This window comes from Musa acuminata, chromosome BXJ2-9 (assembly GCF_036884655.1).
Source record: "Musa acuminata AAA Group cultivar baxijiao chromosome BXJ2-9, Cavendish_Baxijiao_AAA, whole genome shotgun sequence".
Taxonomy (NCBI): Eukaryota; Viridiplantae; Streptophyta; class Magnoliopsida; order Zingiberales; family Musaceae; genus Musa; species Musa acuminata.
Window position 1 is genome coordinate 5,716,100 of NC_088346.1, and position 25,047 is coordinate 5,741,146.

The 25,047-nt window shown below is 38.5% G+C and overlaps 3 protein-coding genes across 5 annotated transcripts; all 3 read left to right on the plus strand.

Moving 5' to 3' along the window:
• The first annotated feature begins 593 nt into the window (after window positions 1-593).
• Window positions 594-8,958, plus strand: LOC135622795 (CBS domain-containing protein CBSCBSPB3-like). The gene is made up of 14 exons (XM_065124979.1): window positions 594-907; window positions 996-1,155; window positions 1,260-1,392; window positions 1,964-2,134; window positions 2,480-2,558; window positions 2,665-2,778; window positions 2,910-2,976; window positions 4,661-4,766; window positions 4,837-4,895; window positions 5,601-5,710; window positions 5,791-5,918; window positions 6,024-6,106; window positions 6,305-6,394; window positions 8,450-8,958. Exons 1-14 carry the CDS (start codon window positions 732-734, stop codon window positions 8,621-8,623), a joined length of 1,650 nt encoding a protein of 549 aa, XP_064981051.1. The 5' UTR covers window positions 594-731; the 3' UTR covers window positions 8,624-8,958.
• Window positions 8,959-11,193: 2,235 nt separating this feature from the next.
• LOC135622794 (filament-like plant protein 3) lies at window positions 11,194-17,876 on the plus strand. Of its 3 annotated transcripts, none has more exons than XM_065124976.1 (5): window positions 11,194-11,831; window positions 12,318-12,599; window positions 14,637-14,835; window positions 15,268-17,021; window positions 17,326-17,876. In XM_065124976.1, the coding sequence occupies exons 2-5, from the start codon at window positions 12,489-12,491 to the stop codon at window positions 17,641-17,643; spliced, it is 2,382 nt and encodes a 793-aa protein (XP_064981048.1). In that variant the 5' UTR covers window positions 11,194-11,831; window positions 12,318-12,488; the 3' UTR covers window positions 17,644-17,876. The 3 variants fall into 3 exon arrangements, with proteins under 3 accessions (XP_064981048.1, XP_064981047.1, XP_064981049.1); XM_065124975.1 differs by having other exon boundaries at window positions 12,387-12,599; XM_065124977.1 differs by lacking the exons at window positions 11,194-11,831; window positions 12,318-12,599 and having other exon boundaries at window positions 14,704-14,835; window positions 15,279-17,021.
• A 797-nt stretch (window positions 17,877-18,673) lies between these two features.
• LOC103997424 (uncharacterized) lies at window positions 18,674-24,095 on the plus strand. The gene is made up of 4 exons (XM_009418632.3): window positions 18,674-18,972; window positions 19,075-19,135; window positions 19,223-19,367; window positions 23,621-24,095. The coding sequence occupies exons 1-4, from the start codon at window positions 18,759-18,761 to the stop codon at window positions 23,876-23,878; spliced, it is 678 nt and encodes a 225-aa protein (XP_009416907.2). The 5' UTR covers window positions 18,674-18,758; the 3' UTR covers window positions 23,879-24,095.
• Window positions 24,096-25,047: the final 952 nt, after the last annotated feature.

The window sequence follows — 25,047 nt, forward strand, 5'->3', positions numbered from 1 at the left end:
ACTTATCCCATTATAAGTTTTCGTTTATTATTTATTAGCAGACATAATTAAATCAGATTTTTGTCTTTACCGCGGCAGGTGGGTCCCGGAGGGTCCCACGAACTCCCCTCGAATGGCAGGACAGGTAGCTCCGAGGACGGGCGCGCAGACGGGGCCGGATATGTATTACCATTCAGAAGTTTCGCGAGCCTGCAAATGTCCGTTGTCTCTCTCGTCCCCATACTACAACGGTCAGCGATGGCCGGGCCCCGCCAATATTTAAAGGTGGACCCACTGCACCGATGGCTCCGCTGGTAATTTTTATCATTTCCTCCCGACGTTCTTCCCGTTTAATTTACGCGACCCAACTTTATTTTGAACTCCTCCACATCGTCGTCACCAAAAAATAATAATAATATGAACGTGATCATTAACATTTTTTTGGGGACATTAAGGACAAGTCCATAAACTAACTATATCTGCAAATTAGTCCTTAAATTTTACTTGATTTAAAGAGACTTTGAAACAAAGAAAACTTGTATAGTAAATATGAAGAATCAAGGGATTATTCTGCAAAAGTCGCAAACAGTTTAAATCTAGAGATGAGGGGGTCGAACGGGTGAGTCAAAACGTCGCCTTTCTCCGCCTCCTCTCTTCGATCACTCACCTCACAAGCAACGACCAACATCTAGCTTTTCTGGCCCGTTCCCATCCGGTGGTTCAAACCCTAGTCCGGTTGATCGACAGAAACGATGAGCACCCATGCCGTCCATCCCCCCAAAAGGAACAATCTGCCTTCTCGCCGCGGCCAGCCGGCGGTCAAGAAGTCGGTCCCGTCGGAGAACGGCGGCGTTGCCACTGATTCCTCCTTATCGGTCGCCGCTCCCAACGGGCGGCCGACCAAGCCGACTTCCCCTAAGCAAGCTTCGTGAGAATTTCCGATTCCTTTCCTCGCTTCAAAGTTTCGAAACTTTTTAGGCTCCATGTTGTGATTGCGATATTTGGAATTGGAATAGTGGGGAGAGGACGGTGAAGAAGCTGAGGCCATCGAAAGCTTTGATTATCCCGGAGGGCACGACTGTTTCCGATGCGTGCAGGAGGATGGCCGCGCGCAAGGTGGACGCTGTTCTGTTAACGGATGCGAATGGGCTTCTTTCTGGGATTGTTACAAATAAGGTTATTATCTAAAGGCGGATTTTTTATTATTTTCATTGGCTTTTGTTTTCTGAGTGCGATGGTAAAATGTTAGTGTTTGGCTTTCATTGTGTTTGGATTGCTAGGATATAGCGACGAGGGTTATCTCGGAGGGGTTAAAGCTGGAGCAGACGATTGTGTCGAAGATCATGACTAGGAACCCGGTGTTTATCATGGCAGATACTCCTGTGATGGAGGCGCTGCAGAAGATGGTCCAAGGTTAGCTTGTTCTCGAGTTTTATATCTATTTGCACCTACTTAGTCCCTTGTTCTGGTTGCTCATAGTGCTGGTTTCGTGAGTTGTTTTACTGATAATTTTCTTCTTCTTTTTCTATTGGCTTCTGAGCAAGTGAAAATGCAAAATTTCTTAACCGTTGTCTTATTTGCTCGGAATCTGATGCACTTTGAGCATTATTTAGGAAATATGAATAGAAGGAACAACTGAGCATAAACAATATGAAGTAGGCGGGGTGAATTGAGCAACATATTGCCAACAAATATGCTACTAAATTTCTTCCTCATTAACATAAGTCACAGGTCTTTTTCCACAGTTAACAGTAAAATGCTTAGGTGTCCACTGTCCTTTTGAGTCTTGTTAGGTAAGATATGTTTGAGCCACAGGAAGGTACGTTTTCTTCGTGTGACCATCAATATGTCTAGTTCCTCTGAATCTATATCCTTTTTTGAAGACATACTTGGTGATTCTCCAATTCTTTTTCTTAAATATCACATTTGTCTTTTTATTACAAATTACTTACCCATTTTGGGTTTTTTTATTTAATTTTTACAGGAAAATTTAGGCACCTTCCTGTTGTAGAGAATGGTGAAGTTATTGCGATGTTGGATATCACAAAGTGCCTGTATGATGCCATATCAAGAATGGAAAAGGCTGCAGAGCAAGGCAGTGCAATTGCAGCTGCAGTTGAGGGGGTCGAACGCCAATGGGGAAGCAACTTGTCAGGTTGCATTACTTGTTGGATTTGTAATGTATTATTTCTCTATCGATTAGACCCCTTGTAAAATGTTGTTCTGTGCATCGTGCATGTGCATAGGTTTAACAACCCCACAATGCATGGCATTTAATACATGGGCAAGATTATTGGACAAAAAAAATAATGGATGAAAAAGCAAAGACTTAATAGTGTCCTCAAGACATCAATTTGGATTCATATTGCATTCCACTGTTAAACAGCAAAAGGCAAAGGAAAGGAAAAAAACACTGTTTGATTTACATAATTTTTGCTTATTTAAATGGTCCTATTTTCTTTCTACATTATATATGTGATATGCCTGTTCTTGTGTGCAGCCCCTAATGCTTTTGTTGAAACACTTCGAGAACGGATGTTTAAGCCAACTTTGTCAACTATAGTGATGGAGAATGCTAAGTATGCTGGATTTGTTATGGAAATTTAGCTTGCCTCAAGTATCTTCTATTTTTTTCCCCCAAGGATGCAGTTATTATACAAACTTTCTAACTATCTCAACCTGCAGAGTTGTGGTGGTATCTCCTTCAGATCCTGTCTATGTTGCTACGAAAAAGATGCGTGAGTTTCAGGTTAACTCGGTCATCATTGCGACAGGAAGCAAGATACATGGCATTTTAACGTATAATTTCCATTTGGGTTTGTTTACGATTTTTAATGCTTATTTAAATGATTTCTATTTTTAATTCCTTTTCTTTGAATTGTTATTACTTGATAGTAGTTATAACATCTGCTAAATGCAATATGTTGCAGATCAAAGGATGTGCTCTTGCGAGTAGTTGCCCAAAATCTTTTACCAGAATTGACTCCTGTGGAGAAGGTGTCTATCCTCTAACTCATTCTGAAAAACTTCTATGCTTGTAAAGTATGCTTATTATCAGGATCATAAAAGTATATAGATAACATTTTCTTTTAAATGACTGGTTATATCAGGCATTCATAAGCTATCTTGTCTCTTTTTCTTCTGAGCTGTTGTATATTGTTTTATTCTTCACATGCAGGATCTAACCATGGTTCATCATGGTCATATCTTTATCATGGCTTTACGCATTGTACAGCTGGTTCATGTATTTTCTTCTCTAGAGACAAAGTTATGAAATAGATTTACTGCATGGAGAAACATGGAGTTGCACTATCTTTTGCATTCAATACTCTGTGCATGTGAAACAAACCTGATAAGCCTTTTGCAGGTTGCCAGACAGCCTTGATTAACAAACTCTATGACTTCATTTACAACAAGGATGTTTTCATTGGCCTTGTTGATCTTTCTTCCCTGTTAATGATGTGTTATCATGATAGTTTAAGGTGGTTGCTTTCACTTCAGCCCCATGCATCATAGAAATCTCTTCAATGATCCTGCCCTTTGCAAGTTGCCATATAGCCTCGTTTCCTTCTATTGGAACTTACATAGTTTGTTTATTGCTTCACCTTATAAAGTTGTACTGGTTTGGCAGGTGATATTGATAGGGTAATGTTCATCTTACAGTTGGAGTCCATGCAGCAATTTGTTCAAGGGGTTTTTCTAAGTATTGGTCAGCTAGTTTTGCTTATGATGTATGGTGTAATTGAATTGTAATTCTTGGAATGAAGTACTAGGGTTTCCGGCACACACTACCACCACCATCAACAACAAAAAGCAGCAGTTACCAAGAGATGCTAAGGATAAGACTATTGTGAGGTTTTGAGATATCTTGACTTAAAAACTAGAAAGATCTGACATGGTAAAGTTGGAGAAAAGAGATAGTTGCACAGTCTTTATTGGCTTAAAAAAGCATGATGAGGTTCTTATGTTGATTCCATCATTTGGCAATATTGGGAAAATGAGAGTGTATAGCTCAGAGTAAGTGCATCAGTGCTTAAGGAGAGATATATGCAGAGTATTCTGTAGCCATGTGGAATTCTTAGATTGAAGGAACGTTATTCAAGATTGTTAAGGCCAGTCAATTTATTATGGATCATACCACATAACTTAGTAAAAAAAGAAGTCTAGGGTAGCGAAGTATGCAAAGGTGGATGACTAATCTTATATAAGAAGTTATATAAGAAATGATTATATTCATGATATGTTTGAAGTAGTATTATTGTGGCTAAGATGAATAATTATCTAAAGTTGTTTTTATATATCCATAGAATATCATTAAATGCATCGCAAAGAAATTTGAAATAACTCAGATCAAAATTTTTATATAGCTGAAGATAACAGAAGTTTTGGTCAGAATCTGCAAACTTTTGGCAGAGGTAATGTGAACAAAGCATCAGTGTAGCCAAGCCCCCATATACTACAGGCCAAAAATCCTATGTGTTTCAATCTTATGATAGTAATCATCAATGCTACTGAAGCAATTTCTTCTCATGAGGACTGACACATTTCTATATTTTATTTGTTCTTGTATGATATTTCAAGTTCTTACTGACTTCAGATGCTGCTGAACTTTGCATGGTTTTAGACATGCCTTTTTCATAAGTTTTTGTAATGAGTTGTGATCTGGATGTTCATTTTGAAGGTAATGACTGCAAATCCTAAATGTGTTACTCTAGACACAGCAATTCTTGAAGCGTTGCACATCATGCACGATGGGAAATTCTTGCATCTTCCAGTGCTCGGCAGAGGTAATAAGCCATTTGTTGTCTTGGATGTTAAACCTTTTTGTTTCTGTTATCTGAAACATGTCAGAAACAGATGAACACATTGTTGCCTGTTTGGATGTTCTGCAACTAGCACATGCTGCAATTTCCATGGTGAGAATAATATGTTTTTTCTTTTAGCAATTTGTTTGTTTCCGTATGATTCTGTTGAAATATTTCAATACGTGTTCAGCAATATAAAACGGCTTTTGATTGATCTTTGTATTTTATTGCGCAAGCAATCACACACAACCTTCATTTAGAAATGTCACTGGATATTTGTTTGGGTATTTTTTATCAAAGTGTATCTTGTGATTACTGATGTAGTTTTTTCTATTCTATCAAACTCATGAGAGTTTCTTTGCATTATGCACACGCACTAGTTCAATGAATGAGTTTTGATGGTGTTGATTAAGAACTTCAGTGTGTTGTCTCAATTCATTTCTGTTTATGTCATTACTGTGTGTTGCTGATTATATTATTCATGTTGACTGTCTATTTGAGATTTGCAAAATTTAACCATATAGCTTTTTGGAAGCATCCTACATCTTTAATTACGTTCTCATCAGCTCACTGGCAGGAAAAAGTGATTATCAGTATAATATTTGTTACCTTTAACTTGAACCTCTATTGGTATGTTCTCACATTATCGTAATATTTGAACATGATCCAGATACTTCTTTCAGTCTATTTCCCATTAATTTTTTTACTGGTTATATATATTAACAGAATATGATATAAGACATGTTCCTAAAATATGCAGAATTTATGTGCTGGATTTGACTTCATCTTCCCTTAATGAACTATTGTTTCTTGAAGGTTGAAGGAGATTCTGGAGCTGTAAATGACATGGCAAACACAATGATGCAGAAGTTGTGGTATTCTGCCTGTTCTTTCGAGCCGGCAGATGAGGAATATGATACACACAGGTGTTTTACTGTTTCTTTTCTAGTTATGTTTGTTAACTGCCAAACTTCATCTCTCTTAGCTTTAAGTATGTTATTTGCAGTGAATTGTCAGCACTGATGACATCCGAATATGCTGAAACTGTCAAGTATATGTATCCCCCTCATAGTGGAAACTCATTTGCTTTCAAAATTGAGGATGGAAAAGGACATATACATAGATTTAATTGTGGTTAGTATAACATAAGAATCATTCTTTATGTCAGCACTTATGTTGATTTGATATATGGTCTAGTGTGTAAAAGTCGGAAGCTTTTATGTGGCCTTCTTGTTGCAGGTACTGAGAATTTAGATGAGCTTCTATCTGCTGTAATGCAAAGGATAGGGCTTGATGCTGACACTAACAAACTAAGGCTTTTGGTGAGTTCATGTTTTTTGTATATGTGAGTACAGATCCATGGACGATGCATGCATGTATACATCACATGTATATATGTATTCTACGTATGTAATATATGTATGCATGTACCACTGGGTACGTGCATATGTGTTTGTGTGTGACATTTGTAATGTTGTGTGATTCCTAATTTCAAAATGAGTCTGTCATGCTTTGTGCAGTATGAAGATGACGAAGATGACAAGGTTCTATTAACTACAGATAGTGATCTTGTTGGAGCTGTATATCATGCCAGATTTGCGGGATGGAAGGTGAATTTTCTTTTAACTGCTTTAGTTCAAGTATTTGGTTGTCTACATTTTATATAAATCAGAGAAGGTTTTGATTTTTTTGAGTCAATTATGCCCATTGAGGTTTCAGCTGCAATATCCACCACATACAGAAATGTCTATTTGGACTTGGTTATAGAGTTCCTAGGTGATCCAGCTTAATTCTTCTATTTGACAATTAAAGTTGTTCCACATGGAAATGGACGGAGTTGGCACCTTGCAATGCAGATCGTTCTCATTCATTGACAAGCAAAATATTTTTGAGATTTTGACATAGGCTATAGGGATATTCTTTTGTCTGATATTTCTGAGTAGACCTATTTATCTGTTGATTGAAACAGCTATCATGCTGCAATATTACGACAAAACTGAACATGCATCTGTTAAGAGTCACAAGCCACAAATTAATATTGGCATAGTGTCATTTATAAATAGTGTGGGCAAGTCCTCTGAGCGGACATCTTTTAGAAGGGCCTGAGTATCAAATGCATTTAGTTTGTATTGTTAGCTATTATGTTGGTTCCTTGTGTTGCAATCAGGAATGACATTGTTTGATATTGCTATGCATATGGGTTGTTGGTTGATATCTTATTGCGGTTTCTGTGTGAAGCAACAAGGAAATTTGCAAGTATTATTTGAAGACTAGAGTTAGCTAATACTACTATGTATTTGTACTTTGCTTGTGATCTGTTATTGACAATATTGGTCTGAGACAAAGAGATATGTTAGCTTTAAGTTTGACTAGTGATATTGCACTGACAGAGCCAAATGCCAGGAAAAAATCCATAATATTTGTGTTTCCAACCCTAAATAGTTGGGACCTTGTGACTTTTGTTGTCGTTGTCGCTAATGTCTCTTGTTATTAGGATTTTTCATTAGTTCAATCACACGTTTGTACTTTTGTTGAAGAGATTTCAATTTTTTGCATCTGTAGCTTCTTTTCTGGATTTGGAGTTTCATTTCTTTTCATATGAAGAGTTCCTTTTTATGTCAGCAATACAATTGTTGTGAATTACAACTAAAACCATCTACTACAGCTATTATACTCTTGTGCTGAGCTTACTTTTCTTTTACTTGGATGTGTTTCTAATTTGATGCATCAATTGTGGACTTTACTTATCTGCCATGTGACGACAGTTTTTTTATGTATGCTTATATGTGAATGCAACTTTTGTGTTTTGTATTACAATAATGTATATTAATTTCCTACCTTAAAAAATTAAACAATCAGATTATGGTTCAATTAACCACCATCGAACTATGATGACTTTAGAGGAAGGTGGTTGTCACTAGAAAGTCATTTACAAGAAAGTACATTTTTAGAGTTGAATCATACCTGTAACCTCCCAAGAGCATCTTCGTTATTTTTTTTGTATTGATGAATTTCATGATCGAGGTTATTGAAATGTGGCCTTCTTAATTGTCAGTATATTGTAGTTGGACATTTGGCTATTGATTCATAAGGTTCTAGAACATTTTATCATTAGAACAAAAGCTAAGTCTAGAATGGACTAGTGCAGTTTCCAGATTTTTCCATTATTAGTGTAGTTTCCAGATCTTTAATGCATCATGCTCTAGAATACATCAAATAAGAATGAACTGGGCGTTGAAGAGTGATCTAGTTTCATTCATGATCTCCATATGAATTCACAGACTTCTGGATTTGCAGTGATGCTGTTTTGCTCAAATATTTTGTGGATATAGTATATTTATTATATGGACATACTTGCATTTATCTTAAAACCTTGGTTGCACTGTTAAAATATTACTTTGCTTTAGTAGTAGGGACGGATGACCCTTTGTACATGAGGCCATGATACCATAAAATTGTGCAATAAATTATTTAAATACAAGCAGGAAATATTCATCATTTTATCCCTGCCAAAAGGTGTGAAACTTTTGAGATTGGTCCAGATTGTACATTTTTGTTTTTGTACACAAGTAGTGTGAGACTTGGCAGTATGGTTTCCTTCACTTGGACAGGATATTTTTGTTGAATCTCTCGTTAGCCCTCAACTTATTGTTTTCTTCTTTCAGGTTCTAAGGCTGCATATTGATGACTCAGAAACCAAAAAGGAAGATCCAAGATCATCAGATCTCACAGAAGTCTCTAGGAGCAGAGTGACATCTCTTCAGGTGGGAATTTTGGGAGCAACAGTGGCACTGGCAGGCATTGGAATTATGGTTTACTTGAAAAGATCCAGGATGTGACTCAACTGAAGTTTAAAAGAAGCTCCTTCTTAAGTCTAGCAATGACAGAACATGACAGGACACTTGTAAGGCCATAGATCATAGAGATGCATGATGCATCAACCTAAAAAGATGGTTCCATCATAGTTTGATGCCACATTGTATACACTCAGTCATCTGCCATGGGCCAATACTAGAATCCATGGGGATGCTATGGATCAAATGCATGAAATAAGAACATGCTTCCTACTAGAAATATTTGCAGTTTCCTGCAACTTTATTATTTATTTCTTTTTTGGATGCCAAAATCAAGCATGTTGTAAATGCTTCATGTATCTATTTTATCTTCTACATCAGAGTTTCGGTCTCCGCTTTAATATTTTTTAGTACTCCGAATAGTGTCTCTATGTATAATAGACAACTCCAGAAGCATTAAAATCATATGCCACTTTACAATCGACACCAGTTGTGTATGGACAATGTGGAAATTGTAAGTGCTATTATCTCACTGTTCAATGGCTTGTTTTGTTTCCTTTGTCTTGCCGCATCTGATGCAGTTCTTTGTCAGTATTTTTTTTAGCATTTGACAGTTCTTTGCTAATGTTGCAGAACAGTTCCTGCCCCCAATTCATGGCCTATATTGGTGACTTCCTGCCTGTTTATTGATAACTACTTCAAGTATTCATGACCAAACAAAGTGGACTTATATTTTCATACTTCATTGGCACTCTGTTGGATTTGCAGGAATTTAAGCAGCATCGAAATTATGAATTTCATTTTATGCATCTTTCTAGCAGGAGTATTGATAGATGCTCACGGAGATGCTCATGAAGTGGGAAAAGGTATATGAAACTGAATTCAATGAATAAATGGAGGTATGAAACTTGATTGCTTGAGTTTAGGAACTTGTTATAACGTAAGCTAGTTACGAAACAAAGTTGTTTTGCTTTCAAGAACTATGCATTTTGACTTTTGATTTCAATTAGTTGTGCAGTAGTTAAAGAACTCCAACCTTAGGCCATGCAATAATGTTTGTGTGTCTGTCTCTCTCTCATTATGTTGATTTGAAGCCAATAATTGCATCACATGAATCTATGAACTGTAAAAGGTGTCATACTTTTTCTCCACATCAATCAAGGTCCTCATTGTAAGCTCAGTGGCTAACATGTCTAGTGCAAGGACATAAAGCTATGTGTCCTTCCCTTGTGGGTGACCCCTAATGCCATGGAAACTACAGAGACAGGGAAGTCTGAACTGGTGAAAGATCAGTGTCCAAGTCCTCTGCTGGGGGCTATCTATTGGCCTGGTGGTCCTCTGGCACCTACTTTGTTGTGTATAAAATTTGCCGTCCTTACATTGATCTCTCTCAACCATGAGTTAAATTGTCTTGCAATTCTCATCTTCCTTCACTTTTGCTTGGACATACAGTATATATAGGCAGCAAAGTAGTTAAATGTTTGATAGATGTCTATAGATCATTGTTCAGCAATTTTATCTAAGCTTGGAATAGTTAAATTTCCAGAGTCTTGTAACATCTTTGTTTCCTTAACCAAACTTTGCTCCTCTCCACCTCATTTATAGCTGCACTTTGAAATATGTCATGCATATGTTTAAGTTCTCTCAGGGCCTTTTAGCACACACCTACATTGCAATCATGCTCACAAAGCTGCAGGGAGATTGATGATTCCACGAGGAAGATGTGCATTCTAAGCTTAAGGCTTACCCTTGTGAAGTGAGTGGTGGGTGCAAAAGGGAAAGGGATGCCTGAACCACCAACTAGATTAGATGCATTCCAAGCAAAGAACACATCCATTGGTCTTGAAGCTTTGTGCTGCCAACAAGATGAGTTGGGTGGAATAACATATCTCACCCAGTGAAAGAGGTGAGTTGAGGAACTTGGAAGGTGGAGTTGGTAAATCAAGAAACAGCTTACAGACTTCCAACTTTGCTGTCTTAGAATGATCTGAAGAGACTTAAGACCCTTGAGATTTATCATACAAGCACAGGCAATCTTGGCAAAGAACACTTCTCTTTGTCTGCCATTGTAGTAGTCATCAAGCTGGCATCAAAATTGCATCCAAAACATATCTATGTAGATAATAATTTCAGTTATTTTTTCATGTTTCATGATTTTTATTTTAGATATCCTAGATCTTATTCCCTCCCCTCAATTCACAGTGATTTATTATTAATCATATACATCAGATTCCAAAAGATAAAACATCAATGTTATGGTTCTTCTCTTTGTCTTTGTCTTGTTAAGTTCTGGAATTAAATCCTATGATAAGCATTGATAAAGTACTGTCCTCCATCAATACACAAAGTGAATTTAAATGCAATGTTATTGATATATGCATTAACAAAATAAATTAACCAATAGATATTAAAAAATTATCTTAGGTGAATTACACAAGGGATGATGATATCAAGGTAGGGTTCATTCATACTGTCCTTCCTACCTCCTCCCTTAAATATCTTGCCTATATAACTTGCACTAGTAAATGTGATCTTACAATTAGAGGAGGGTAAGGATGAGATAGTGTTTAGGATTTAGGATTTAGGACTTAAAGAAATCTTAATCTTTCAAAGTAATTCATATATTATTAATGCATATTAAAAAAGAGTCCTTGAATAGATTAGCACATAGATGTTTGAACTTAAGGCTATATATAATATGTTCCTCAAGTGATACTCAAATGTTGATGAGTTTGATCCTAAAATGTCATTGTCTTCATTCTCAACATGAAAAATTAGCTCCAAAAGAAACAAAACATTATGTGATCCATAAGCTGAGGCTTTGTTAACCACAATAACCATCTGACATGTACTCCCCTTCACTCTATCCACAATTAATAGCAGTACAAAAGTATACTACATGATCAAGCATAGTCAAACAATCCCTGTTAAGAAAAGTAGAGCATGGCAGGAGAGTCGGCCTCTCCTTCAGCACTAAATCAACCAATATAAAGACAGATGAAGAGATCAAGAGAGAAGGAAACCATGAAAAGCAAGTGTTTTAGATGGAAAACCTCTCTCTCATGTGAAGCCGATACTTAGAACGGCAGAAGGAGAAAGCGCTCGGAGAGGAACAAGAGGCAGTGTGCAACTCCTGCGGCTGAGTTCCGGATGAGGCCGAGAGTCCCAGTGGAACAAGAAAAAATAAAGCTGCATAGTGTCCCCCAGGAGGCGACTTTTGTGCTCCCTCTCACATGCCTTGCCTCAGAGAAGGGTGAGTTTAGGAGCTTAATCTAATAGCGGCGAAGAGTTTGCATGTGTAAATGATCGGAAATTTAAGGAATAATCGGAGCGCCGGTTTCGTGTCCTCTGACATTCCTTTCGTCCGGTACGAATGACGACTTCGCGAGCGTCTTTATGTCTCCGAGGAGTACTTGGATATGTTCCCTCTCGATTATGATTGATGAGAGTATATTGGTTGAGAAGATGAAATTTTGTGATGCTAGACAGGTTCTTCAGGCTTGATTACTACCTCTCTTGTTCTTTGTCGATTTGGTCTTTAGTTGCTTTTGCTTTTATTGTGATTCTGTTCCTTCTAGGGAAGATGCAATCTTGAATAGTTTTGACGTTTCTTGTCGAGCCTTTTTGTCATCGTTACGAAGAAACTTGCAGTTTTGTCGGTGTTTTGGTTGAAGGATGGGTTAACATTTGGTTCTTCTTGGCTGCATTTGCTATTTATTGCGTTTTCCATCTGATTTAGGTTTGATTCTAATCAGTGGAGGAATAAAGGCTTTTTTATTTTGATAAGCGATTCTATGATTCTAATCAGTGAAGTAAATTTTCGGGGTTTTGAGCTACTGCTGAACGGGGGAAGTAGTGATCAGATGCGATAGCAAAGTGTTGTGATTCATTTGACGGTTGACATTGTGGAATGGACCATCGGGGTTGGCTTTTGAGACGCAAATCATCAGAGAAGAGCCCGGACGAGACTGAGAGTCCAGGATCAGCTTCCTCTCATTCTGAAAATTACTCTGATGACCAGGTTAGCATGTTGCCCTCTTTCCATTTATTCCAAGATAATTCTTCAGTTTTGAACTCTGTAGATGATCAAAGGTGCTCGTGGTTTCAAATCTGCTTTTCCAACAGGAAGAAATAGAGCATTTTATGAAGAAGAAGAAGAAGAAGAAGAAGAAGACTGCTTGTCATTGAAAATGTTTACTGCTAACAAAATTATTTAGCTTTTGATATTTAAAAAACAAATACTTCTTTTACAGTTCAGTCGGAGCTTGAGAAGGAGATTATTGAAATATTGATGATTGCTAAGTGTTTGAGCATAAATTTCTTGTAAATGTACCACACCAAAAACAATTCATGAAAATATTTAATGCTTCTTCCTTCATGACTTGATCCACAAAACAAAGGTTAGATTATGTTTCTTGACCAGTGAATAGATAGCTGATCCCCTGATTAATCAAATTATAGATTTGAACTATGTCAGGGTGCGAGACTACATTGTCTTGAATTTTATTTTGCATTATCATGATCTTTTCATAACAAGGTTGCATGTTTTATATGCACATACTTGGTGATGTATTGCATTCTTGGCATTTGTCTTATTGCGGACTGTTATGTTGTCATGGGGTATCTTAGATATGTGAGCTATCCAGACAAGCCAAGAAATTCCTATTATATGACATACTACCCTCAAATGCCAATTGGGAAGAAGATGATTCTATCATCTATGTACACTTATGTGACCTCCTTGTTCTCTCTAGGAGGCATGACCCTGGGAGTCCTAGTCTCCTTGGTGTGGGATGATGTTCCTATATGCATCAGAGGAGATGGAGGATGAGATTTTTGAAAATCAACATGATTCAACTTGAGTGGACATGTAGCATCCTGAAGAACAGACTTGGGCATACCTTAAATTACAAATATGAGATGTGGTTGGTCCATAGGAGCCTAGGAGACCCTTGAGCAGTCATTCGCCACCATTGTTTTTGGGCAGAGAGTCAATTTTGCTATACCCATTGTCATGTTGGGATTCAGCTGGAACAAAATTGATACTTGCAGGACATTAGTAAATGAAGTGTTGAACCACTAATTACTTTCCATATGTACTTGAGCCACCAATTTGTCTTGTCCTTTTTCTTCTTTTTTTTTTGAGATATTTCATTGCTTAATGTTATGTTGCCAAATGTTTCAAAACATTTAAATAAAGAATAAAATAAAGTGAATATTTTGTAAAAGAACATTTTCAAGTGACAAGAAGACATGTGCATGTGCATTAGCAATTGTATGTTCGGTTCTACTGCTAACTAGTGGAGAGGAAAGTGCCACGCTGATCAAATGGAGATTTGACATGGATTTTACCTTTAGTAAGAAGAATATGTAGATATCGATGTCTTACCTCACAGCATGCAAGTTATATTGTTATGAAAGAAATGTGATTTATTCCTATTGGGGTAGGTGGGTGATGTTGGATACACTCTAATATGGGATGAAATTTTATCTTAATAGGAAATCTTGCCTTATCAGACAAGAACACCTATTATCTTGGAACTTATCCGCCTTCTATATAGAGGGTTAGGTGATTGATTTGAGATAACTAGAGCACTTCTTTTCCTATTCTTGATCTCTCCATAATCTGTCCATTTACATATGGGAACTGAGGGGTGGCATTGTGTTTAGCATCTTGTGATAATATTCATCATGCATGAGGTTGTTTTATTTTCTGGTGTTCAGTGCTGCTTGCCTTTATCTGTTTTCCCTCAAAGATGTAGACCATAATAGGGCATGTTGGAGGTTCCTAGGCCACTGCCTATTGTGATAGTCCTAGGTTTCCAATGGCACACCATCATAGAGCTGCGTATGTTGGTCAAATTAGGTCGAAAAGGTGAGTTTTTTCTTCATTACCTATGTAAATATATGTACATTTTCCACTGACCAGATTTATTAACATGTGCACAAGTGCTTCTCAAAGAAACTGATGACTGATGTATAATTATGATTTACTGTACTCTGTTATAAGATGTATAAGCTTCAAAGCAATAATTAGCCCTATTGGTTTTTAAATCAGGAAGCACTGAGGTCTTCTCCGAATGATGCTTCAGTTGACCATGCTCAATCGTCAGAAGTTTCATCCAGTACTTATGATGGTGAAGTTAATCAAACTGTTAAGAGATTGACTGAGAAATTATCAGCTGCTCTTCTGAACATCAGTGCTAAAGAGGATCTTGTCAATCAGCATGCTAAAGTTGCAGAAGATGCTGTTTCGGGTAATTGGTCTCATATGTAGTAATCCCTTGTTAGCGTAATTCTAAGAGCTAGTGTTACAGCTACCATAAGGTTAAGAGAAATGACGTTTTGAACATATATGTATTATGCTTCCTTAAATGAATACCACGTGGTGCAGTTAATACTGATGGATCAAACTGCCTCTTATGGTACAATGGACCAATTTTTATTATTTTTCTTTTTTTAGAATTTTACTGAATATACACATCTTATGCAAGTTATACTACAGACAGTACTTTTAGGGATTTGAGTAACATGGGGAGAACATCTAATTAACCTGTTCGCTAGCGGAATTCTTTTAGCCATCTCACAGATGATAAAAGTTAATAGCTTGCAATTTTCCAATTAAAATACAGCTTGTTTACTTCTTATTTTTCACATTCATTTGTAGTTTTTACTCTGAAATTTGATAGGCTGGGAACAGGCAGAATCTGAGGTTGCAGTCGTAAAGCATCATCTTGAAATTGCACTCCAGAATAACTCTGCCCTTGAAGAAAAAAATAGCCAACTTGACGAGGCCCTCAAGGAATGTGTCAAACAGCTCCATCAATTGAAGGAGGATGGAGAGGAGAAGATATGTGAGTGGGAATCTGAGAAGCGTGAGCTTGAAAAACAACTCGTGGAACTCAAAGCACAGCTTCAAGCTGGAAAGACTGATCATGTAATACTTGATCGTGGACTTCAGACTAGAGTTGAAGCTGTTGAGAAAGAAAATACAGCTCTGAAGATTGAGCTCCGCTCTCAATCTGAAGATCTCCAGGTTTTATTGCTAGAGAGGGAGCTAAGCAACAAAGCAGCAGAAACAGCTAGCAAGCAACACTTAGAGAGCATAAAGAAAGTCACTAAACTTGAAGCTGAATGTCATCGATTGCAGAGTATAAACCGTAGGTTGTCATCAGTAAGCGATCACAAGCCGGTTGCGAGCTCAGTTTGTGTGGGATCTTCCCCTGACAGTCAAGCAGATAGTGGAGAACGTTTGTTTGGTATAGATAGTGAAACGAGCTGCGCAGATTCATGGGCATCTTCTTTAATTGCAGAACTTGATCAGTTCAAGAGTGAGAAAGCAAGATCAAGAAACCTCAACACATCTGTAGAGATTGAGCTTATGGATGATTTCCTTGAGATGGAGAGACTCGTTGCTTTGCCCGAGATCGATCATGAAAATGTTGCCTTTAAGCCAGAAACTCAGTATGACCAAGTTGTTAGAAGAGTCAGCCCCCTAAAAATCAAAAATGAAATTATGAATAAAAAAATAGTTGAATTAGAAGAAAAAGTTGAGTGGCTGGAACATGAGAAAGGAGAATTGGAGATAGCTTTGTCCCAATCACATACTGAGAGATCTTGCAATCTGCTGGCAGCAGCTGAAAATAAAATAGTTGAACTGCAAACAAAGATAGATTTGTCAACAAGTGAAGTCATGGATTTGGAGGGAAAGCGGAAGGAACTGGAGACTGAGTTAGAGTCAGCACACTCAGAAAATGGAAAGCTCTGCGAGAAGGTATCCTTCTTTCAAGAAAGTTTTGAGGCTGAGAGAGTATCGTCTGCTGAATTTAAAGCTAGGATAGAGATTGCTGAGGCTGCTAGACAGGCACTGGACTCTCAGCTCAAGTCAGCTCAGCTAGAAATCAGTAATCTAAAAGAGACAGTTGGACTAATAGAATGCCAGGTCATGGAGGGTAGAGCATTGGCTTCAGCATTGACAGCCAAAAAAGAGGCTTTGGAGGCAAAAGGAAAGGCAATGGCATCTCAGCTTGAGCATGCAAATTCAGAAGTTTGGAGACTACAGGAGAAGGTTGACTTCTGGGAACTGAAAGCTGAGGAGAAGACAAAATTAGCTGCTGAATTTGCCATTCAAGTAGAAGCTGCCGAGGCAGCAAGAAAGAAACTGGAGGTTGATCTCAAGTCAGCACATGAGTTTGCCACCAAAGTGGATGCTGCAGACGCAGCAAAAAAAACACTGGAAATCCAACTTGCATCAGCACATATGGACGTCGTGAAGCTGAGTGGCAATGTGGTCTCGTTGAAAGGAAAAATTGAAGAGGAAAGAGCATCATCTGCAGAATTTGCAGCCAGGTGTCATAAATTGGAGGGTGATTTGTTGAGGATGAAACGAGAAGCTGATTTATGGAGAGTTGCAAAGTCCAACCGGGAAATTAAAATAAAGCAGGTGAACCTTATCATATTTTTTGGTTTTCCTTTTCCCGGTACTCCTTATCAACCTGACGATTCATTTGGTGCTTCGACTCTCTTGATACTATGGTGGCTCAACCTGAATCTACGATCCACTTTTAATAGCATAGCAGAGATCATCGATTTCTTGAGCCAACTAACATCTGCTATGATAATTTAGTAGTTAAATACTGCTTCATATCACTGTTCCACTTATTGTTTTAAAGCAAATGTCACTTGTTGTCGATAGTTAAAGTTTGACCTCATACCTAGTTGACTTTAATATGTTGTATGTGAAGCAGGAGAAAGAACTTGCCATGGCTGCTGGGAAATTGGAAGAATGCCAGAAGACGATCGCTTCCCTGAGCCGACAGTTGAAATCATTGACAACTTTGGATGACTTCATGATTGGAGACGAGAGGCCAGAACATAACATATTCTTGCAACATCCTAGTGGTGACGAAGCCAAAGATTTAGAGATCATAGGCAGCTGTACTGTCTCCAATGGCAGAGAAAGGAGTTCCCGTCAGTCTTCGGCACTCTCTTTTTTCTCTTCTTCGTCCTCAAATTTCTCTGGGTTCATGAGAACATTATCTCGTAGTAGGAGCATCACTCGCTAGAACTCCTAGAAAATAGTATCTTGGAACTTTAGATAATTTTGTTGTTTGATACATCAAATGAATGATTGTTTTTTGGGGCTCGTGGTTACTGGATTTTTTTTTTTCTTCTGATTCAATCAGCAATTAATGGGTTCTTTCTTTTACTTGAACACAGGTTTACCAGCAGACATTGTATTTGGAGAATTTATGTTAAGACATTATATTTGTGTATTACTTCAGATTTGTTACTGTCATTGTATTTGGAGAATTGATGAGTGATCTCTCTTTTCCAGTGGTTCATCAAAACATTGTTTTGGAGCTAATTTATGATCAGTTTAATCCTTCGCACAAATACAAATCCTTGTTGCTCATTTGTTATTTGATTATTGATACGGAGAATATCGACAACCATTCATTATCCAATTTGTGTTCTTCACATACTATCCAAGCTTAAAAGAAAAAGACAAATACTACTCTCTCATCAGTCTGTGCCCACGTGGATATGGTTCAAAATAAGTTGTTAGAGATTATCTCCAATATTGTCACCTACGTCTACAAATGGTTAAGTGAATCTTAAAAATTAAGTACCAGGATCACTTTTTATTATTCATAATTATGCTCACTTAACTCGAGTAATTAATTTGAGCGTTGAAAGGATCGAGTTGGGAAATCTTTTCAACCATAATCCTCGTGTAGGAGAATATGCTAAGTAACCCTACCAACATGATTAAGTAATCATGTTGTGTAAGAACTTGAACTGAATCTATGGCCCAATTTGAGAGTCTCCAATCTGGCCTGAGCCCAATTCACTGTCGCATCCAACATCGATATGGCCTCCTTCTTCACGCCATTACAGCAGATCAATCACAGAGAACCTCGTCACCTCCGCCTCTGACCCTTACTTGCCTCCAGTACTTTTGAACCGTCAGGATCACGTACATTTCTGGGCCCACCTGAAATGAGTGATCTGAACCGTTCAAACTTCAAGGGAGTCGTCCCCGACAGGGTGGCATGCCCTTCGCATCGCCCATTTAATCCGCCAATTCCAACCGCGGGACCCTTCTCACCTTGTTTCCTCCGTCCCTCCCCGCTTCTCTTTTCAGCTCGACTCCACTGGCTCGCTCACTTGCTCTCCGATGGAAGCTTCGGTTATGGCGAGATTCCCCTTGCACTCGCAGCCCCTATTCTCGTCCTCCCCGGCGCTTAGCGCGAGGAGCGCTCCCCCTTTATCAATCTCAAACCCCAGACCTTCCACCTTGGCACTGGGATTGGATATAAAGAACCGCTTCGTGACACGCTGCTCCGTGGACGGCGCGGTCAAGGTGGAAGCGGAGGTTCCCGTCGAGAAAAGTTGGTTCCTTTCTTGTTATTTTGCTTCGAGATCAGTGATTTACGGTTCTTTTTTCCTTTTTTCGTTGCTTAAAGATCTGATTTTTATTGGTTATTTTGAAGGCTTTCCGCCGTTTCCGACTGTCATGGACATCAACCAGATCCGCAACATTCTGCCACATCGGTGAGAATATTCTGCCTCTCGGGTTCTGGTTTGTATTATTGATCTACGTAGGTTTTCTGGGGATTGAACTAACTGTGGGGATTTTAGGTTTCCGTTCTTATTGGTCGATAGAGTGATCGAATACACGCCTGGAGTTACAGCTGTTGGTATCAAGAACGTTACCATTAATGATAACTTCTTCCCTGGACATTTCCCTGAGCGTCCGATAATGCCAGGGGTTCTCATGGTTGAGGTATCTACTTAATCTCAACAATGCATTTTCCCATTTTCCCCTTCTAGTTTATAATTACTGCGAACAAGATGCAGGGAATTTTTTTTTTATCGAAGGATTTGATAGATATTCTCATGTCACATTTTCTTACAGTAAAACCTAGGGGACTGAAAAGATCAGCTGAATAGCACTTAACTGGAGATTTTTCGATGGTAAAGATGGTGAAGCCGTGAAAGCATGATCCTCCATTGGAGGAAATCATTTCTCTCTGATGATGCATATTGTGTGTTTTTCATTGATGAGTTGATATTTTGTTGCTTCCATATTGCAATTTGATAAGACAATATGAGACTACTACTCAATTAAGCATTATTTCTCTCTTTATCCAAGAACTGAGTGTGTCTATCATGTCAGGTCATGATAATCGTTTTTGGAGCTTTCTGTATAACATTCTTTCATCCATATATTACAGGAAAAAGAGAGCATTTTCTTGAGACTCTAGTGCATTTTAACTATAATAGTAGCGCCATGCTAAAGTAACTGAAAGCTACATCTGTTCATGATTAAGATGAAAATTTTATTTCTAATTTCAATCTACTCAAACAGATTATGGTTGTTCCTATAAAATTTGAAATCTCAGCTACATGTTCAAAAGATTTTGTGAGCATTCTTGATTTTGGAGATTCTTGCAGATGAATCTTACAGTAGAAGCCAAACAAGTCGTCACACTTGCAACTTTGCAAAGTATATAGGATGATCTCAGATTTTTTTTGAATCCATACTCTCGACATCAGTGTCAAAAAAATCTGGGCCCAAATTTTATGGGTAGATGACACAAGGAATGGATATGTGCTTGTCATCCACTTGTTGAGGCAAATGAAGCAGAGTAAGCCATAATATATAATACTCAATGAATTGTGCATAGGTGCCATTTTGTTTGCCATTAGCATCAGAAATGGTTTCAAAATTAGAAATCTGTTAGAATAAGAATTGGAATGGCCGTATCTCTTACATGTTTGGGCATGTGTTCTAAAATTGGAATTGGAATAGCCACGTCCATTTAAGTCTGAAAAGAGTGAATTTTTCTCAAGTCATACGTACCTTTTTACCAGATCTCTTCTTTTCTATTCCTGTATTATCTTTGATAGTTTGAGAATAGTTTGCAGTAACATTACTCTTGTTTGTTGCAGCAACTCTAGCAATAGCCTAATATTCATAGGAGACCTAATACATGGAAAGCACCAAACAAATTGCACTAGGGGCCATGAATCTAGGGCCTATGCTAGCTTATATGTTTTCAGCTTAAACCTAGGTAATACTAAAGTCTCCTGTTTGGTATATATTTTCTTAAAACTTCTTGGTACCTTTATGAAGATCTTCATCATAATGTTATCAGCTGTTTAGATTAATATTTGGACCATTTGTAGAGTTTTTTAGTTGTTTTAAGTTTACAATCAATAGTTGTAAGTAGCTCAAGTTGGAGTAACAAACAATCAAATTCCCCATAGGGCAATGTTATATTTAGGGTTGGGTTTCACCTTCTCTCCTAGTCCTCAGATCAACCCCCAAACTCAATTTTTCCATCCTTGAGCTAATTGGGTATGGGAAATGTAATATCCCATTAGTCCCACATCGGAAGTGGGGAATATGTGCGATTAGCTTATAGGGGCCTGATGAGTGTACTACGTTACCTCCCGCTTAAGCATTTTGGTCCGTCGTTGAGGACCAAAATGGAGATATCGGCCAGTTGGCTCATCAGACCCGGGTCGTGACATTTGGTATCAGAGCCGACCTAGCATTAGGGCAGGGTGAGAGGGCTACAGTAGGAAAGGGCTACCCGTGGATGGAGTCAGAGAACTCATCACGGCGTGGAGCCACCACTGAGTTAAACCTCACATGCACTATGCTAGGGTTCGATCTGGGATATGTCTGACCTTGACGAGGACGTCAAGCTAATTGGGTTGGGGATAATGTAATATCCCATTAGTCCCACATCGGAAGTGGGGAATATGTGCGATTAGCTTATAGGGGCCTGATGAGTGTACTACGTTACCTCCCGCTTAAGCATTTTGGTCCGCCGTTGAGGACCAAAATGGAGATATCGGCCAGTTAGCTCATCAGACCCGGGTCGTGACATTTGGTATCAAAGTCGACCTAGCATTAGGGCAGGGTGAGAGGGCTGCAGTAGGAAAGGGCTACCCGTGGATGGAGTCAGAGAACTCATCACGGCGTGGAGCCACCACTGAGTTAAACCTCACATGCACTATCGGCCAGTTGGCTCATCAGACCCGGGTCGTGACATTTGGTATCAGAGCCGACCTAGCATTAGGGCAGGGTGAGAGGGCTACAGTAGGAAAGGGCTACCCGTGGATGGAGTCAGAGAACTCATCACGGCGTGGAGCCACCACTGAGTTAAACCTCACATGCACTATGCTAGGGTTCGATCTGGGATATGTCTGACCTTGACGAGGACGTCAAGCTAATTGGGTTGGGGATAATGTAATATCCCATTAGTCCCACATCGGAAGTGGGGAATATGTGCGATTAGCTTATAGGGGCCTGATGAGTGTACTACGTTACCTCCCGCTTAAGCATTTTGGTCCGCCGTTGAGGACCAAAATGGAGATATCGGCCAGTTAGCTCATCAGACCCGGGTCGTGACATTTGGTATCAAAGTCGACCTAGCATTAGGGCAGGGTGAGAGGGCTGCAGTAGGAAAGGGCTACCCGTGGATGGAGTCAGAGAACTCATCACGGCGTGGAGCCACCACTGAGTTAAACCTCACATGCACTATGCTAGGGTTCGATCTGGGATATGTCTGACCTTGACGAGGACGTCAAGCTAATTGGGTTGGGGATAATGTAATATCCCATTAGTCCCACATCGGAAGTGGGGAATATGTGCGATTAGCTTATAGGGGCCTGATGAGTGTACTACGTTACCTCCCGCTTAAGCATTTTGGTCCGCTGTTGAGAACCAAAATGGAGATATCGGCCAGTTAGCTCATCAGACCCGGGTCGTGACAGGAAATCCCTGCTATTCTCCGCCAGACAAGGTTAGAGGGACAAAGGGGGATGATCTTGGCGGTGCACTTGTAGATTATCATAGCTGTTCAGAGAGGGAGAGGAATAGAGATGGAGGAGCTTGGCAATGCTCTTTATGCCCTTGTGGTGATGTATAGTAGACCATCATACAGATATTCACAGGAGTGCCAACCTTGCGTTGCAGTCACTCTTGGATGAGCCACAAACATTGAAGTGAAAGGAGCAATAAGAGGGTTAGATTTCTAATCCATTCCTGGTTGATGAAGGTCTGTTGGATATGTCCACGAAAATATAAGTTTATCACCCTTCACAGCCTTCCTTTTTCTCTATGGGACAAATCCACCATGTTGTAAGGGAGGGAGGGAGACTAGGAGAAAGGGGAAAGAGAGAGAGCATGGAGGAGATATATTAGATCAAGATTTGAGATAGGGAGAAATAGCAGGTTTTTTAAGAGAGGGTATTAGTGAAGATCAATCTGGATTTTTAAGTGGGATGGGACCGAGGTGGATTTAAATAGGGTCACATCTATTTCAACCAATTCTTACCCTAGTCAAAACAAAGTTTGGGTTTTTTTATCAGCATGGCCCAAACCCTGACTAGTTAGGGAAACACACCCAAATCATAATACCACAAGATATCCAGACATGAGATCTCTTTATTGCATAATAGCTTTCATGTAGCGGTAACTTTTTTAATAATAATGTCAGCATAATGTGGTTATTTGTAAATATGCTATAAACCGGATTGTTCAAATTTTGTTTTCCATGAACTAAATTATCTTTCTAGTTTCTTGTTGCTGTGTGCTTAATGATTTCAGTTTGAGTTGTCGGTTGCATAACCTATTTTACTTGCTTTTAATAACATTAGTCTAAAATCTTATGATATGTAATTCAATTTCTCAATTTTTTGCTGTCATACTTCTTTTTTAACTTCAAAGTTTGTAATAGAAAAAAAAAAAGACCCATTGCTCTAGCTTTTTCTTGTGTAGAGTCCGGGGAGAGTCTTCATACTGCAACTCAGCTTGCTTAGTTTTTAGCACAGCAAAAAAAAAAGGGAAACACATGCACCTTTGAGTTTTTTGATAAACCGTCACCTAATCTCGGTGGATTAAAGAGACTCAAAAATGTTCAATGAGAACATAGCAATAATTGTGTTTTTTTTCCTAGACAATATCTGCAATATCTATGTCCATGTTGGTGATTAACGATAAGCAGTGATGCTATCATGTAGGCAATGGCCCAGGTCGGAGGCCTAGTTATGCTGCAACCGGAAGTTGGTGGCTCTCGGGAAAACTTCTTCTTTGCAGGAATCGACAAAGTGAGATTCCGGAAGCCCGTGATTGCAGGGGACACCTTAATCATGAGAATGACACTGACTAAATTGCAAAAACGTTTTGGAATAGCAAAGATGGAAGGAAAAGCATATGTGGGCGGGAACCTGGTATGTGAAGGTGAGTTTTTGATGGCTACAGGATCTGCAAGCGAGTGATGGTCTCCCAAGGCCAGCACATCTCTTCCCAAGGAGCTATAGATTGTTTCACTGGGGTGTCAAAATCAAATGTTACTGGGAACTCATGCTAGTGTTCTGAATAATTTGGTTTGCGAGGGAAGAGTACATTACGGCATGATCTTAAACTTGATGTTTACCATATGTGAACATTTTGGCAGAATCTTAAGCTTGTTAATTATTATTGTATTTGTCTCAATCACAGTATGAAATTACACTTCCAATATATGAGTGTTGGATCTCAGATCACAAATTCCATGACAATAACAAGAAGATGCAAGTCATGCCAACTAGAAATTTTGAGGCTAATAACTTCATATTTTCTAGGTCATTGTATTTGCATCAACCCTTGCTTGCTCCTCCGTTGTTGATGTCTCTCCTTTTGCTCTCTCTTCCCTTCTCCGTCTTCATCTCTTGCATGCAGCCCAGACCATGCTATGATCTACTATGAAGTAGAACAACCGCACCACCAACAATTATCTTTTCGAGGTTGCAAGTGCATCTTAAGAGTAAATATTTTGTCGTTTGTCCGCAACAATGATCATAATGGGTTCATTCTTAATGTATATGTAAATTTTCATTAATCCCCAGAATATATAATATCAAATATTCTATAGGGATAATTGTTTCCTGCTATAAATGTTTTATATGTTTCTGTCATAGTCATTTCTCTTTGCATTGTCCAATCCAAGCAATAACTTATCAATATCTTTTCCCATGATGTCTATATAATAGGAAAGTTAAACACAATAAATAGGATCATAACTATAAAACTAGCACAGACCATCAAATAACAGGCTATCATTTTCTATATAGCTAATTAATTATTTCCATGATTAGGAATGAGTTATCCATTTAATTTCCCTTTTTGATCGGAAGATGAACTCACCGGTCTCCTCATCGAAGTGTCTCCGCACCTGCCTTGATTGGTGAAATTCCAAATTGATATAATATAAATAATACATAATAAAGTGCTCCCTTTATTCGAGTTAAAAATCAACTTAATTTCGGCATCAATTTTTTTTTCCCAAAATAATGGTCCTTCCACCCATCAATTGACAAGGGCATGAAAAGGCAATGAAATAAATATTAAGCTGTCACATTATATGGAAATAATTGTTCGTATGATCAGGTTTTATTATAGTAATTAT